This window comes from Felis catus, chromosome D1, assembly GCF_018350175.1.
Source record: "Felis catus isolate Fca126 chromosome D1, F.catus_Fca126_mat1.0, whole genome shotgun sequence".
NCBI lineage: Eukaryota > Metazoa > Chordata > Mammalia > Carnivora > Felidae > Felis > Felis catus.
This window is the reverse complement of record NC_058377.1, coordinates 40,691,796-40,709,384: the sequence shown is the minus strand read 5'-3', so window position 1 is coordinate 40,709,384 and position 17,589 is coordinate 40,691,796. Positions and strand designations below refer to the sequence as shown.

Genomic DNA, 17,589 nt, shown 5'->3' with positions numbered 1-17,589 from the left:
CCCCATGACTGCCTGCCTCAGAGCCCTCGGCTGGCTACCTGGCTCAGCACCGCAACCCCACGTGGGCTGCTCCCCAACCTGCTGTCACCCTGAAACCATCTTCTCTTTCTTGCTTCCTGACTGTAGTCGCACCGGCCTTCCCGACAGTGCCCTCCAACACGCCAGAGGGGCACTCTGCACTTGGGGGTCTCTCCGCCTGCCACGTTCTCTCCCCAGATTATCTGCACTGTTCTCTGCCTCCCCTCCTTTGGGTTTTTATTCAAGGGCCAAGTCCTTCCCTGAGCACCTTATTTAAAATTACCACCTTCCCCTCCATCTCCCAAACTCTCTCTCCTCCAAGCACTCCTGGTCCCCCCTGTGGCTTTTTCTTCCTTTTTACCCCCTAACCTGCCATTTGTTTTACGGATTCTTTATTGTTAATTTATTACTTACTCCCACTAAGTGTAATAATTTCCTCAAGAAATGGTTGACTCTTGTCCATTGCTAAAATCTCTAGCACCTGGAGTAGCGACAGATAGATTCCAGATAAACATTTTTTGAAGTAATTAATTTGTATTTCTCTTTTGGTGGCACATCTTTACCCCCGTATTTATTGGCACCTTAGAGTTTTTCTTAAAGATGCATGGGGTTCTCTAATATATGAAGAATACCCAACTATTTATGATATCTGTTGCCAATATTTTATGGTTTTTTTATTATTTAATTGTTGTATATGTTGTATTTAATTAGTTGTATATGTTACTTACATACAATGTTTTTTTTTTTAATGTTTATTTATTTTTGAGACAGAGAGAGACAGAGCATGAACGGGGGAGGATCAGAGAGAGAGGGAGACACAGAATCTGAAACAGGCTCCAGGCTCTGAGCGGTCAGCACAGAGCCCGACACGGGGCTCGAACTCACGGACCGCGAGATCATGACCTGAGCCGAAGTTGGACGCCTAACCGACTGAGACACCCAGGCGCCCCACATACAATGTTTTTTTGAGAGAAAGAGAGAGGGCGCACACACACATGAGTGAGGGAGGAGCACAGGGCGAGAGAGAAAGAGAGAGAGGATCTCTTGGCTTTTCAGTTTTTAAGGCATTTATTATTAATTTATTTTGAGAGAGAGACAGAGAGAGCGAGTTGGGGAGGGGCAGAGAGAGAGGGAGAGAGAGAATCCCAAATAGACTCTGCACTATCAGCACAGAGCCCAACTCAGGGCTCAAATTCATGAACCGTGAGATTATGACCCTGAGCCAAAATCAAGAGTCAGATGCTTAGCTGACTGAGCCACCCAGGTGTCCCTGTACATTTTTATGCTTTTGTAGGACCAAAGCTGTTGGCTTCTGTCATTACCGATCTTCTTTCTATGAGTAGCCATGATATTCTAGTGCAGACCGTCATCGAACAGCATTCTTCTCGCTAACGTTCTTGTGTCTCCCGCAGGCATCAACAGGAAGGTGGTGTATTCCCTGGCCGACTCTGCCGATGGGTTCTTCTCCATCGACGGCTCATCAGGCATCATTATCCTAGAGCAGCCGCTGGACCGAGAGCAGCAGCCCTCCTACAACATCAGCGTCCAGGCCACCGACCAGAGCCCCGGCCAAGCTCTCTCCTCTCTTGCCACGGTCACCATCACTGTCCTGGACATTAATGACAACCCCCCTGTGTTTGAGAGGAGGGACTACCTGGTGACGGTGCCTGAGGACACCTCCCCTGGCACCCAAGTGCTTGCTGTTTTTGCCACCAGCAAAGATATTGGCACAAATGCCGAGATTACGTATCAAATCCGGTCTGGGAATGAACAAGGGAGATTTAGAATCAACCCAAAGACAGGTGGGTAAACAGCAACCTGCTTAGAATTCACAGCTTCACTTTTCCCCTGCTTCTCCTAACCATCTAACTGCCCTCTGGGTGGCCTCTGCTTCTTCCTCTTCCTCCCTCCCAGTGGAAGCACATCACGCAGACCCCAGGGTACCTTCTGACACTCTGCCTCTGCGCCTGCCCCCTGCCAAGTTGTAAGCTCCTGGCTGTGGGCTCACTGGGAAAATACATGACCTTCAGGTGGGCTCCAGGATTTCTCGTAGGAAGGCTTGGGAGCAGTAAGGCGGTTCATAGATGGGGACAGGAAATAATATTTGCGCACCGAGCATAAGGGTTTGCTTCTTTCCCTCTCTTCTCTGTTTTTGCTCGATTTCATTTTGGGTTGTTTTACTTGGATCATGTGTTTATGTGTTTGGAAGTGCTCCTGGAGATGAGCATCCCAGTGCCCGTGTCCACGCTCAGGCTGCCACTCTCTGGTCACCTGCCAAAGAAGACATTGCTAAGTGGTGTGCGTGGTGATATGCAGGCCTTCTCAACTGTGCACCCCAGTCAGCTGGAACCGGCTCTGTATGAGTCCTGTCCACAATTCCCAGTCAGGACACTGTCCTTTCTCACCACGCCCTTTTCAAACTCAGGGGCCATGTGGCGTCACCTAGGGAAAACACGCCTGGAAATAAATCAAGAGAACAAAAGGAGAACCCTAGGCCTTTCTTTCTATTAGGGAGTTAACTATTGGGAGCATTTCGGGTAATAAAGATGATAATAAAATAAAGATGGTGATTCAAGAAACAAGTTGGGATATCCTTGGGAGAGTAAACATACTCACCCTTTCCACTATGTATTTCCTAGTGTTTGTATTCATATTTTCACAGCACTTTCATGGATAATCTCATTCATTTACCTATTTCCCTATGAATAGTCATAATCAAAGCCATCCCATTTTTCAGGTGAGAAAGATAAGTCTCTCGCACTTTGCGTCCATCGGACGCAACTCGCTCGTCATCACACGAGAAAAATGCACTTGCTGAACAGGAAACTCATAATTAGCAACATCTATTTAGCAGGTTGAATACGCCAGACTCTTATTAATTCATTGGTTATTTCTCGCATTTTCCATATGAGAAAAACAGAGCTTCGAAGAGGTTAAGTTCCCCACTGTCCACTGTGAATCAGTAGAGGACCCAGGATTTGAGCTCAGATCTTCCTGATTCTAGGATACGTGCTTTCACCTCTGTAGAGCACTGCTATGCTGGGGTCGGGGGAGGTGCAAAATAAGGAGATACCGTTCCTGCCCTTAGGTGTAGGGAGGTGGAAATAGCGATGGAAGAATTGCATTAGCAGCTTCTCCCAGCAGTACCTCTGTTTATTAAGGTCATTACTTCAAATTAAAATGTATGGGATTTTCCTCATTTAAATACGTGTTAGACTTAGTCTGTCTAGTTATGGCCATTGTATATGAACACCACGGGGAAATGGTTAAGTACTGTTTAAATTTGGCACTACATAACGAGACTGGGATACAAAACAAAGCACTAAGGGTGGTAATTGCTAAGAAAACTTAATTATGGGGAGAAAGAGGCTCTTGTTATAGGTATGACTTCTGTTTCTCACCTTAAATAGAAGGGCAGCTTTAGCAGCTAGAGAAGGTGCCTGTCTGGAAATGTGAATGGATGTGACATACTGACCTTGGTCCTAATGATTGTTTTCCAGTTGGTAGAAATGCCCACGAATGCCCTTGAGATCTGCTCTGCAGGCAGTACAATGACCAGTTACCAAGTGCAGAATGCAGAATTGAGTCACCTCGCCAGAAAGGGATAGAATGGGAAGGAAGAGCACTCATAGAGCCCCTCCTAGAGGTGGCACCCCGCCAGGGCATTTCTACTTGTTCTACTGGCTTAACTTAAATAGCTTTAGGACGTGGACGTTCCCTCTGTTCTGTAGTTGTGGATGTTGAACTCACACTTATTAGTTGGCCACTAATCCCAGGTATTTCCTTTTCATTAGGTCACTGTACCTTGAGATTTCTGAGATCTCTGCCCTCTTTGTGCTGTCATGGTTTTAGATAAGCGCACTGTAACTTGGCAAGGCACGTTCGTGGTTAATTGAATTCAGTGAAGTTTGCAGATATTCACTTGCTGATCTGGGACAGGATCGTGCAATCACATCCACACATCTCAGCTCATTTTCCGTCTGCCTGGGTCCAGTTAAGGGATCATCAGGAGACGCTTATCAGGGATGCCGGTTTCTGGCCCTTCTCCCTAGAGGCATGTGGGTGAATAATGCCGAAGATTTTCAGGCTGCTTGAGAGAAGTTCAGAAAGTATTGTAGAAACATTCAAAGACTTTATTTCCTCAGTGTTGCATCTGATGGATAGCTATGTTTTAACTGACAGCATTAATCAGACTCTGAGATGCTTTCAGCAGGGCATTAAATAAACAAATTCCTGAATGTCTAAAATTCTTGGCTGGAGATGATGTGATAAATATTGTCATGATTGGGGAACCGCTGACCAATCTTTTTTTCCTAATCTCTCTTCAAAGGGGGTATTTCTGTCTCTGAAGTGCTGGACTATGAATTATGCAAAAAGTTTTACCTGGTGGTGGAAGCCAAAGATGGGGGCACCCCAGCTCTCAGTGCCGTGACCACCGTCAGCATCAACCTCACGGATGTGAATGACAACCCTCCCAGGTTCAGCCAAGATGTCTACAGTGCCGTCATAAGTGAAGATGCCTTGGTCGGGGACTCTGTCATTTTGGTAGGTGCCAGTGGGAGATCCAGATGTCTGGGACTAATAATTCTACTAAAGAGAGTGAAAAACGTGAGCAAAGTCTGTCTCAGATTCTTGTCACGCTCTCTCTTTATGGGTCCTTTTGTCCCCGAGGACTCTAGTCAGTCACCAGTCTTTCAACTGTTCTTTCTCCTTCTGTACATTGGAAGGGTCTGATAAATTCATTTATACCAAAGTTTAAGTGTCTGATAATTACTTTCTTCCTGAAAGTGTATGTTGTTCAAAAAAACAAAACAGACCACAGAATATATTTCTAATGACGGCTTCCACTGGTTTGTGACCTTAGATAAGAAGGTATTAGGTGGCTAAGGATAAAAGAAAGTCTGCCTCCCACCCCGCGCATGCACACACACACACACACACACGCACACACACACACACACGCATGCACTCACACACGCACACAGAGTAGGACAGCTGCATTTGGGAGCAAGATTAAGATTGCTTGGCCACTCTTAGAGAAGCTCTTTCTGGAGGGAATTTTTTCTAATACCAGTAAGAGCAAGCCATGTAAAGAGTACATGGGCTCTCTCAGACTTACAAATTACGTTTTGGAAACAGTGAATTCCATCCCTACCATCATCACCACCCCTACCGGACAGGTCCCTCCCATCCATCCTTATTTCTGGCTCCTGCAGCACCAGGTGTCGGTGTGCATTTTTTAGACACCAGAGGTGGACTTCCCAGGACCACTTTCACGCATATAAATCCCAGTATCACCAATACGGAGCAGCAGGGCAGTGTGTTTGCCACGTGAGAAAGGGAATTTTCTCAGGCTTCCTTAACACAGAGGCGCATGAATTTAGAGAATGTCTGTCTCAGTGGCAGAGACCACTGTTTGCAGAATTGGGAAAGAATCACCAAACTCCCCCTATGAGCTTCAGCTCTATCCTCAGTGGCTCTATCAGTGAGCTTATCTCTATCCTCAGTGGCTCAAGGCCCAAGGAAAATCATGCCTGACAAGCATCAGGCTGTAGGCAGACAAAAACTACTGGAAAGGAGGTGGCTGCTCCAGTAGTGGTGTCTCCCTCCTCCACCCGAGCCATCCATTCTTCTGCCGGGGGCATGATGGCTAGCACGTGAGCATAGAGAGCTCTAAGAAAACTGCCAGAGCTGTGCCCAGTTATAAGACCCGGGACCCTTAGAATAAACCTTTTCTCTGTCTCTCATGTCATGCCTTTTGTTGTTGTTGTTGTTGTTGTTGTGGTTTGTGTCCCATGAAGCTAATAGCAGAAGATGCAGATAGCCCACCCAATGGACAGATTCATTTTTCCATTGTGAACGGAGATCGGGACGATGAATTTGCTGTGGAGCCTGTCCTGGGACTTGTAAAGGTTAAGAAGAAATTAGACCGTGAACGGGTAAGCTAGTTTAGGCCAGCCCCTCCCACCCATGCCCATCCCTTCACTGGAATCCGCTCAGGCTCCATGAGTAAAAGTAGGAAGATTCTGCATTCCAAATAACGAGAGTAAATAGGATAGGCTGAAATGCAGCATGACATATTTGGGTTAGACCTTTGAAAGAATTTTCTGCCAATAGATGCTAGCAGCTTCTTATTTATGGGTGTCTTAAAGGAGAAAGCAAAGATGTATCTTTCTCTTCGTGTAATGTTTATTTTTTAGAGAGAGAGAGGGAGAGAGCGAGTGGGGGAGAGGCAGAGAGAGGGGGCAGAGGACATGAAGTGGGCTCCGTGTTGACTGCAAAGAGCTTGAGGTAGGGCTCAAACTCACGAACCTATCAGACCATGACCTGAGCTGAAGTCGGACACTTAACCGACTGACCCACCCAGACACCCCCAAAGGTGTAATTTTCTGGATGCTTTGAATTTTGGTCCTTCCCAGAGCTAGGAGGCAGGAAAGTACCTTCAGCATTGGGATCCTGTGGTCCTGGTTTCATCCACAGCTTTAGCACTAGGTGAGCAGATATAAAAGGAGCATCTGAAGGTATTTAGGTCAGAAAGAATGATCCAGAAAACTCCTCTACCAACGTTAAACAAAGTTTCTAAACATTGTGTTTTGTGACCCAAAATACATGTCTTCAAAGTGAAATTACAGGAAGAGATGTCATAGTAGCGGTACTCCAAAGCAGGAAAACCTCTTTAGGTGATATATCCCCATAACTCCTGAAGTTCAGAACTGATAAGGAAGATCAGGGTGACAGCTGTCGTGTTTGAACACAGGATGAGAACTGTAGTTGTAACCAGGGGTTGTTTTGTGCATCCCCACCCCCCACTTCACCCCCACGCCCCATCCAGGGGACACTTGGCAATGTTTGGAAACATTTTTGGCTGCCACAAATGGGCAGAAAGTGATACTGGCTTCTAGTGGGTGGAGACCAGGGATGTTGCTAAACATCCTACAAAGGCACAAGTCAGCCCCCGGCAACCAAGGATTACCTTGGCCCCAGATGTCAGGGGTGCCGACATTGCAAATCCCTGGTCTCGAGGACCAAGAGGGAAGGTGGCTGATCTTCAGCAAAGCACAGCCATTCCCGCAGCTCTTCTGAGTGTGTGCAGACTGAAGGAGATGCTGTCCGTCTTCACTGTCGGCCCTCTGTGCTTTGGCAGGTGTCTGGATACTCCCTGCTCGTCCAGGCAGTAGACAGTGGCATTCCTGCAATGTCATCAACTGCCACCGTCAACATTGATATTTCTGATGTGAACGACAACAGCCCGGTGTTCACCCCTGCTAACTACACTGCTGTGATTCAGGTGAGCCACATCTTGCCTGCTAGTCACCTGTCCTTGCGTGCCCAGCCTTCTTCCTCTGCGATGGTTTACTTACCATTTTTGTAAATTAGTCCTTTAAGTTTAATTTATTTTTTGAGAGAGAGAGAGAGAGAGAGAGAGAGCACAAGCAGGGGAGAGGCAGAGAGAGAGGGAAACAGAATCAAAGCAGGATTTAGGCTCCAAACTATCAGCACAGAGCTTGATGTGGGGCTCAACCCCATAAACCGTGAGATCGTGACCTGAACCAAAGTCAGATGTTTGACTGACTGAGCCGCCCGGGCGCCTCATTTTACTCACAAATTAAAACAATGGTTTTTGGGGGTTTTTTTTACCTGATATCAATTCATGCCATCATGAGACGGGTATGAAGAGAGCCTGATTCTTCCACAGCCACTGACTAATAAATAGTGATAAGCACTGTTGCCGACGGGGCTCTCTCAAGTGTCGGGTGCTTTACATGAGCCACCTGTCCCCCCCACAGCCTCGTGAAGTGAGAGGCTGGGGCAGCCCCCACTTTATGCTGAAGGAGCTAAGGGCCTGAGGGGCTAAGTAGCTCACCCAAGATCCTGCAGCTGCTTAGTGGTAGAATCGGGGTTTGAACTCAAGTCAGTGTTCTGCAAAACCCATCCTCTTCACAAGGACAGGCTGCCTTTCAGCTACTCTGTGCTATTCTGGCAACAGCAGGAGATTGATACAAACCGTCTCATCTCTCCAAAAGAGATTGGGCATCAGGATAGAGCTGCTACTCATTAAAATCAATCTTCCATAAGCAATTTGTTTAGCACTTTAAATCCACCTGCTCCTTAAAATTAGGTTGCAAGATGGAGTAGCTGGCATTCTATTCTCAGGGGGAATGACTCTTCTTCCCATCTATTTTTCTTTTTCAAAAGATGTTTCGGGGTTGCCTGGGTGGCTCAGTCAGTTAAGTGTCCAACTTTGGCTCAGGTCATGATCTCACGGTCTGTGAGTTCAAGCCCCGCATCAGACTCTGTGCTGACAGCTCAGAGCTTGGAGCCTGCTTCAGATTCTGTGTCTCCCTCTCTCTCTCTCTGCCTCTCTCCCGTTCATGCTCTGTTTCTATCAAAAATAAATAAACGTTTAAAAAAAAAAAAAAGATGTTTCATGAGCACAGTGCTGACCTCTTCCTGACCACTGGAGACTCGGGGAATCCAGTCCAGGAATGTTGTCAGTGTGGAGGACATAGAGGAAACAGCGATTGATACACGTGTTGTGGGGGGCCTCAGAGAGTCCTGAGAACCAGCTCTTGCCTGATCCAGTTTGGCCTCAGAATCACCTCCCATGGGGTCTTAAGGCTTTGAGGGGAGAAGGTGAGATGAGAGCGAGCCAGGTCTTGAGAGACCCCTTTGGAACAACATCAGGACTTAGTCTGGCCGTCACGGCCGGCTCCCCAACTCTGAGATGTCCAGGAGTCAGGCGGAGCGGAGAGGCACTCCTCGTAAAGCAAGCAGCCCCAGCCTCTTTCCTGCCACCTTGTCAACGAAATCGGATTCCTTCAGCAATGGTATTCAGGTCGTCCTCTCCTCTCTGATGGTCTTTCCAGCGGCTGTGCACTCTTGTCCCCCTCCTGCTTCTGCACAGCTTCACCTAGGGGCTGCCCCTTCCTCCATTTCTGTCTCTCTCAGATGGCCCTTCTCCAGGACCGACTCCCACGGAGGCACTGTCGGCCTCGCACGGCCGGTGTGCTCGCCCCAAAACAAAATGGGCTTTGCCCACTCAACATTCGGTTTTATGACACACATCGATCAGCTTGACAGCCTGTTTTCACATGCACAACAGGAAGCCAGCAGTGAAAGAAACGAGAATCGCAGCCATGAGCAGTGACCGCGGCTCCTATCTGCAGCGCCGGGGCCTGTCCGTGTTCTCTTTCACCCTTCTTTCTCAGATGGTGACCCCTGGGCCACACATTCTGTCTCTCTCTGTGTGTCTCTCTCCTGTAGAGGAAATGGCCTTTATAAAGTGAGCAAACAAATCAATAACTCTTCTATTTTGTGTGGTGCTGAGCATGCTGTCACTGTGAAATAGTAAATCTACATGGGGCTGAGGCGGTGCCATGGCTGATTCCAGAGGGAAACAGGGTCTAGTTTCTGATGACCAAAAGGCCACTTGAGAGAAGGAACAAAGTAAGACGTCTTTTGAGGTCCTTTTCTCTTTCTCCTTCAAAAACTGTTCCTCCCTTTTCCCAAGCCAGGACAATTTGCTTTTTCCAACACATGGTTTTCATAAGACTAATTCAGCACAGCAAGCTGAAGCGTGCCCGCCCCGTGCACGACTCCGTCCAAACTGCCGTGTATCACGGTCTCCATCTCTGTGACCCAAACTTATTTAATGCTAAATCAGTGTCATCAGAAGGCCTGAACTAATGAAACTGACTTCAGGCCCAAGCTGTGGTAATGCCGAAGTCTAAACAGAATGGGGCAAGAAAACCAATGCCTGGGCTCCAGAGGAATTCAATTTGGCGTTTTTGGAGTGAGGAGAACCTTCAACCCAAGAAGAGCCTTTGTGTTTCTATTTTGGGGAACAGGCAGAAAGGTTCTGCGAAATAATCCTTGAATAAAAACATCAGGGTTTCCAGAAATTCTGATGACTTTAAGGGTTTTCTTTCTCTCCATTCTCAAGTCGAGAAATAGTGTGCTCGCTTTCCCTGTCCTCAAGAAAGACGGGAAAACTGTGTTCTGAGGGGTGAGATGCAAAGCCCTAGTTCCACCTGGCGTATGCCTTCGTGTGTTTACCGGGAAGTTGCTAAGATGTGCCCCCGCCAAAGTCTGATGTTGTGACACCGCGTCACAGTGTTAGGGCTCAGCATGATTGTGTTGTGACAAGTGTGACGAAGTGCCTTCCTGTCCCAAAAGGTCGATGTTTCCTTGGCCCGAGAGGGTTTCCGACCTAGTCACAGAGGCTCGTGGGCACCACATGTTCCCAGAGCTGCTTAGGTGAACCCAGGGCCTTTCCAGCCTACAAAGGACAAGATGGAGGCCACACCATCCTGGGACCCTATGAACCTGTTCAGTGCGAAGTTCTTGTGTTCTCTCCCGCAGCTCATTGTCTCACGGGGCGGTTGTGGGGAGGCAGCCAAAGATGTGGAGCATGACGCTTACAGACTCCAGCATATTTTCAGAAGACAAGATAATATTACAGGGAATCCCTTCTGCTGAAAGCCCTGTTTTCTAGCCGGTAATGACGGGTTTTTTTTTTTTTTAAATGTGAAGAGAGGTGTAATTTTATCTTCCTTTTTAATATACTCTTTTATGCAGGAAAACAAGCCAGTAGGCACCAGCATTCTGCAGCTGGTGGTGACAGACAGAGACTCCTTTCACAATGGGCCTCCCTTCTCCTTCTCTATCCTGTCGGGAAACGAAGAGGAGGAGTTCATATTGGACCCACATGGGGTCCTGCGGTCAGCTGTGGTCTTCGGGCACACGGAGTCTCCGGAATATGTGCTGTGCGTCCAGGTACGGCCCCATCCTCTGTCCACATCAGGCTGGATTTCTCTTTTGCTGGTTTCCGTGCCCCGTGGATGGTTTTTCTTTGTGGAGCAAGTCAACATAATTCATTACCATGCAGGAATGTTCCCCTTTTAATCTCAAATTCAATTTCACACCAATAAAAGCGGCCTCTTTGTGTGAAATTGAACAGGAAGGAAGGGAAGCGTCATTGTTCAGAAGGGACTTTCCCATAGGGTGTACCAGGCAGACAGTCACTGGGCCCGAATCTGCATTCTCAAAATTCCTAGGGTTCTAATTGACCCAGAAAGACAACTAATTGGTCGAGGCTTGCTGCTTTATACTGAGTAGACTTTGCCACATTACTCTACTTGGCAAAGCTTCCAATCTTTGTCCTAATATGATTGAGACATAGCGTGGCCTCTGCTTTTGAAGAGACCTTTGCTTGGTAAGTTTTCCCAGTGAGGCAGGAGGGGACCAAGCACTCAGATGGCAGTGGTCTCCCAACATTTTAGCTTCCTCAAGGTCAATGGCCTTGTAAAATGAAATGGGACAAAGGGGCAAAAGTGGCAGGTATGCAAAGGGTGTGGATAAGAGCAGGAAATGAGTTCCCAGGAATTAATTTTGCCAGTACCAAGATTTGGGTCCCATTAGTGAAACCAAGTGACTTTTTACTCACTGTTGCCACAGAGGGCAACCTAAAGTCATTATTAATGGTGGCAATAATAACAATAATAACCCTTTATATGTGTGTCACATTCCATTATGTTCATTATTTCTTCTGGTAAGTTATGGCTTGCACTGCTCTATGTGACCTTCCAAATTAATGACTCTTGGCTCTGAGCATGCCAGTGAATGCTTTGGTTGCCACTCACTCCTCCAACAATGTTGAGTGAATATTTTTTAATGTTTATTTAGTTCTTTATTTTTGAGACAGAGCAAGGGAGGGGCAGAGAGAGAGGGAGAAAGAGAATCCCAAGCAGGTTCCACACTGTCAGTGCAGAGCGTGATGCAAGGCTCAAACTGTGACATCATGACTTGAGACAAGGTTGGACGCTTAACTGACTGAGTCACCCAGGCACCCTCGTAAATAATTTTATATCACAGTATAGGTACCAAGAGCAAGGACAGACTTTCAGTGCCTTGTCACAGGAGCTGGTATAGTTTTTTACCCTCTCTGATTGTTAGAGAATAGATTTCACATCTCACACCTTAGAAACACCATAGAGAACTTTCCCCTCCTAGTCCCTAATGTTAAATTACCACCAAGTCCTGAGTTTCTGCCTTCATAAGGTCCCCATATGCATCAGTTACATGTCATTTGTCATCGCCCCACTTCATTCACTACCTCCCTGTTCACTCATTGTTGCAGGAGCCTCCTGGGTGACTCCTCTGGCTTCAGCCTCATTCTTTTCTGATACATCCCTACACCCCTCCCTGAGTAATCATTCCACTTTGGTTATATCAGCCCGCCTGAACCAGGGCTCAACCAACTACAGCCCCAAACACATCATGCCCTTAGCCTGTTTTTATCAATAAAAGTTTATTGGAACATAGGCTTACCCATTCATTTACATATGCTCTGGCTGCTTCACACTGGAACCATAGTTGATTAGTTGATAGAGATCATATAACCCCCAAAGCCTAAAACTATTTCTATCTAGCCCTTTACAGAAAAAATATACCAACTCCTTCCCTAAACTAAAACCATCTGTGGCTCACTAGTGCCTGAAGATGTGGGGTCTGCAGGCCGAACTCCGGCCCCATTCTCTCCCATTTTCAATTTTGACATCCTTCGGCAGACATGGTTTTCCAGTCCTGCTCAGTCTACAGGTCCTCTAATCTATCACCTTCCACCCAGCAGCGCCATGCCTTTCTGTCACCTCTCTGCTCTCTGACATTTGAGTGGGCAACCTCTAGCCTGTGAAGTCTACACTTATCCCTGTCCTTTGAGGCCCTCCACAGCCTGACTTCAAGTTGAATCTCATTTGCTAACTTATCTCTTCCTACCTGACTTTTCCATGTCAGCATCTCTGGTTCATGTGGTTGATCACATAAAGTATGTGGTGATTTTAATAGTAAAAATAACAATCACATTAACTCTGAGGTACAAAGTACCTCCGTGGGTCAGGCCTGTGCTAAGCACTTTGCCATCACGGTGTCTTTTCATCCCCACCGTAGTAGAATCCTGTGAAGTAGGTTCTACTATTATAGTCATATTAAAGGCGCAGACATTTCAGTTCAGAAATGTTAAGTAACTTCCACAAGGCCAGACACGTAGTGAGTGCCTGAGTCAAGATTTGAACTCGGGTCCACGTGATGCCCAAGTCCCTGCTTTTACATTGCCTTCCACATACGAGGACATATCTCCTCAGATTTCATCTGACCTCCAAGGTCCACCGCATCCCTCCATCCTCAGACACCCTCCCTGGGGACCCCGTCCACAGGAATCTACCCGTGTCTGAAGTTCTACAGCACTGGCTACCCCCATGCTGCGCACAGAAGGGTTCAGGAAAGATGTGCCATCGGGTGCTTCTTCTGTCAATTCTCATACGTAGAAAGAAGGCAAAGCTTTTCCAGGCTACCTATCTTTCCCTTCTGCATTCCATTTTTTTATTCTGTACCTTAATTTATGCAATTCACACCTCATGTTATTTCTTCAGCCTACAGAAAGATGTCCTCTGGCCCAATCCAAAGGAAAGAATTGCAAAGATTGTTCCTTCAAGTAAGAACACCACTTTATGTACGATGTCCCCTGTGGCTTCTGTTCAAAATGAAAACAAGGCCAGTGTGTGGTGGGCATGTGGATCTCAGAGCAGCCTCCCTTCTCCTTCCCTGTTCACCCCCAACGGCTATACTGTGTGCACATATTTTATTGTCCATAACAGAGTGTGCATGTAAGGACCAAAGCTGATAAATCACTCCTCTTACTTCAATGCACGCTCTCAGCATTTTGCAGAACAGTAACAGGGGACGGAGGAAGAAGCAAACACGGGTAGAGGAGTAGACGTCTTCTCTCTGAGTTTTGTTGTTCTTAAAAGTGTTGTGATTTTTCTTAGTTCCTTGCCTTTCTCCCTCTTGGTTGTTTTAGGCAAAAGACTCCGGCAAACCGCAGCAAGTTTCTCACTCCTACATCCGCGTGCGGGTCATCGAGGAAAGTATCCACAAGCCCACAGCCATTCCCCTGGAAATTTTCATTGTCACCATGGAGGATGATTTTCCTGGTGGGGTCATTGGGAAGATCCATGCCACAGATCAAGACATGTATGATGTGCTCACGTTTGCCCTGAAATCGGAGCAGAAAAGCTTGTTCAAAGTGAACAGTCACGATGGGAAGATCATCGCCCTGGGAGGCCTGGACAGCGGCAAGTACGTCCTGAACGTGTCAGTGAGTGACGGCCGCTTCCAGGTGCCCATCGATGTGGTCGTGCATGTGGAGCAGCTGGTGCATGAGATGCTGCAGAACACCGTCACCATCCGCTTCGAGAACGTGTCCCCTGAGGACTTCGTGGGGCTGCACATGCATGGCTTCCGGCGCACCCTGCGGAACGCGGTCCTCACCCAGAAGCAGGACAGCCTGCGCATCATCAGCATCCAGCCCGTGGCGGGGACCAACCAGCTGGACATGCTGTTTGCGGTGGAAATGCACAGCAGTGAGTTCTATAAGCCAGCCTACCTGATCCAAAAGCTGTCCAACGCCAGGAGGCATCTGGAGAACGTCATGCGCATCTCGGCCATCCTGGAGAAAAACTGCTCGGGGCTGGACTGTCAGGAGCAGCACTGTGAGCAAGGTTTGTCCCTGGACTCCCACGCACTCATGACCTACAGCACGGCTCGCATCAGCTTTGTGTGCCCACGTTTCTACAGGAATGTGCGCTGCACCTGCAACGGTGAGTGTGGCTTGCAGCTCCCTCCCACCTCCCATGATCTGAGTAGGCTGGGCCGCCATTCCTGGTAAGCATGCATTCGTTCGTTCCCTCATCCAACATAGTATTTCCTGACCACCTACGATGCACCAGGTCACCGTGAGAGATGCTGGGGCCGGGGGTAAATGGGACGAGCTCAGCCCCTACTTCCGCGGAGCGTACAGCCTACTGAGCTGCCCAGGCGAGCGAGCCAGCAGGAGCCCGTGTGTTGAGTGTTGTTAGGGGAAGTACCAAATCCTGCCAGAGAACCCATCCAGAGGGAAGGTTTCCAAATGGGCTAGGATAAAGGAAAAGTAGGAATCAGACAGGTGGAAAGAGGTAGGGGAGGAAGAATATTCCAGGCCGGGATGCAGCTCGTATGAGGAAGGTTCAGGGCAGGAGAGAAGCCCCCAGCAGGGGAGTGGGAGAGAGGTTCTGTCGCTGGAAGGCAGGGCACGATGACAAATGAGACCCGTGAGCAGGCTCAGGGTTCACACAAGAGCCATTAGCCGGGATGAACACTGTAGGAGTTGTCCCAAGGCAGGAGGAGCCATGGGCCGAGATGCAGGGAAGAAGTGACGTGCTCTGCACAAAGAGCACGACGGCTGCAGAGGGGACAGACCAGCCGGGGCCAGGCCAGTGGCAGGGCAACAAATTAGGAAGCTATTGCAGAGGGTGCAGGCAGTTAGATGTGCTTCAGTGAAAAACGGGCGCCACGTAGAGGAGCACAGCCAGGGGATGGACTCTGCCGTCAGAGCAGCAGAGATGGAGTGGCTCAAGTTTGCTGATGTAACTAGAGTCCCTGAGCCTTGACCTTTCCTGGGCAGAGGCCATAGCTGCAGAGTCACGTGTCCACGGTGGTCAGTGAGAAGTATTGCTCTCTGCCTCTTTTCCTCTCGACATGCGGAGCCATAAATTCACTGCTCTCTTCTAGGAAAATTACACCCGGAATTTTTCTAGCCAGCGTGAACTCGGCCCAAAGGGACTGTGGCCAAAAGAGAGGCCATTTGTAAAACATCCCTTTAGGTAACTGGGGACAGGTAGGGCCCCTGGCCTTTTCTCTTAGAGAAAGTTCTTCGTTGCAGTTTGAAAAATAAGCTCATCAGAGGAGGGCTCTGGAGATCACAGCTCCTTCCAAGAGTCATTTTGACAGCTTCCAAGCAGCCCAAAAAGTGCCAGCCACTCACCGGGTGGTACCCAGTGAATTCTGTCTGTGTTTTCATCAGGTAGATGCAGGGACGTCTGACCTGTTGAGTATGTAAATTAGATCCAAAGTAACTCAAAGCATGCATGCTAGATGCAACGTATTTCTGGCAGATGCCACGAACATGCAGGATTTATGAATGCCAGCTGTCCCGGCTTTCCCTAAATTTCCTTTGTAGGCAAACTGATTTATGCACCAAAGCTCTGCTATGGCCTTCATGCAGTGATTCACGGCAGGGTTCAAAAGAGGTTTGAACAGGACAGGGCAGACCCTGCAGGAGAAACTAAACCAGCTAATTAATCCTTGTGCTCTGAGAACTCATTTCAGTCAGCAAAAATCTGTGGCGGCAGCAATGTGCTAGGCACTGAAGATTCAAAGTGGAGGGGTGCCTGGGTGGCTCAGCTGGTTAAGCGTCCTACTTCAACTCAGGTTGTCATCTCACAGCTCGTGAGTTAGAGCCCCATGTCGGGCTCTGTGCAGACAGCTCAGAGCCTGGAGCCTGCTTCGGATTCTGTGTCTCCCTCCCTCTCTCTCTGATACTCTCTCTCACGCACAGCGCTCTCTCTCTCTCTCTCTCTCAAAAATATGTAAACATTAAAAAAAAAGTTATAAAGGGGCGCCTGGGTGGCGCAGTCGGTTAAGCGTCTGACTTCAGCCAGGTCACGATCTTGCGGTCCGTGAGTTCGAGCCCCGCGTCAGGCTCTGGGCTGATGGCTCGGAGCCTGGAGCCTGTTTCCGATTCTGTGTCTCCCTCTCTCTCTGCCCCTCCCCCGTTCATGCTCTGCCTCTCTCTGTCCCAAAAATAAATAAACGTTGAAAAAAAAATTAAAAAAAAAAAAAGTTATAAAGATCCAAAGTGGAAAAGACTCAGTCCCTGCCCTTAGGAGCTGACTACTACAAGGGCAGCTTGCAGGGACCTATTTGCAATAATGGTGTCATAATAAATGCTAGGAAGTAGAAAAGACAAAATCCCTGCTATGTATGGCCAGAGAAAAGCTTTCTGCGGACATTTCTGTACCACGCACTGTCTATGTCCTGGGTCTTGAGGGATGAGTAGGAGTTAATCAAGAGAAGACAGAGAAAGGCAGACATGGCAGAATTTCTTGAAAGAAGGAATTTAGAGGGTGATTTTTTTGGAGAGAAAAATCATGAGAAAAATTCATGAGACAATAATGTTTTAAATGCAGTAAGTTTTTAAGGTGGTGACCTTGCCCAGAACTCCTATTCTCTGATCCCCACAAACCTTTCCACTCCCGGTAAAGCCAGAGTGCCAAAAGGTTTTGTGATTTAACCCCCAGGCATCCCACGAAGATGCCTTCTTGGTTTGAAAAGTGAGCTTTTCCAGGGCACCTGGGTGGCTCAGTCGGTTGAGCGTTCACTTCGGTTCAGGTCATGATCTCACAGTTCTTGAGTTCAAGCCCCACATCGAGCTCCCTGCTGTCAGGGCTAAGCCCGTTGGGATCCTGTATCTCCCTCTCTCTCTCTCTACCCCTCCTCTGCTTGCACTCTCAAACATAAACAAAAAACATTTTTTAAAAAGTGAGCATTTCCTCAGAGAGGACAGTACATAGTTTCAGGTTCACCTCAGAGCCTCTCCTTACCTTCAAGTCACTCTTACAATTAAGCTGTAAAATAAAATACTGGATTTTAGTAGTAAGAAGACTTCAAAAGGTCATCTGGTCCAGTCCTATTTTC

The 17,589-nt window shown here is 47.8% G+C and overlaps 1 protein-coding gene across 5 annotated transcripts in view; it reads left to right on the top strand.

Moving 5' to 3' along the window:
* FAT3 (FAT atypical cadherin 3) overlaps positions 1-17,589 on the top strand; it is a 669,818-nt gene that overhangs the window by 602,826 nt on the left and 49,403 nt on the right. For all 5 annotated transcript variants that reach the window (XM_011286534.4, XM_019811654.3, XM_019811655.3 and 2 more), the window contains 6 exons: positions 1,431-1,820; positions 4,349-4,563; positions 5,820-5,957; positions 7,163-7,306; positions 10,597-10,794; positions 13,877-14,675. In XM_011286534.4, coding sequence (XP_011284836.3) covers positions 1,431-1,820; positions 4,349-4,563; positions 5,820-5,957; positions 7,163-7,306; positions 10,597-10,794; positions 13,877-14,675 — 1,884 coding nt within the window. The remainder of the gene's footprint in view (positions 1-1,430; positions 1,821-4,348; positions 4,564-5,819; positions 5,958-7,162; positions 7,307-10,596; positions 10,795-13,876; positions 14,676-17,589) is intronic.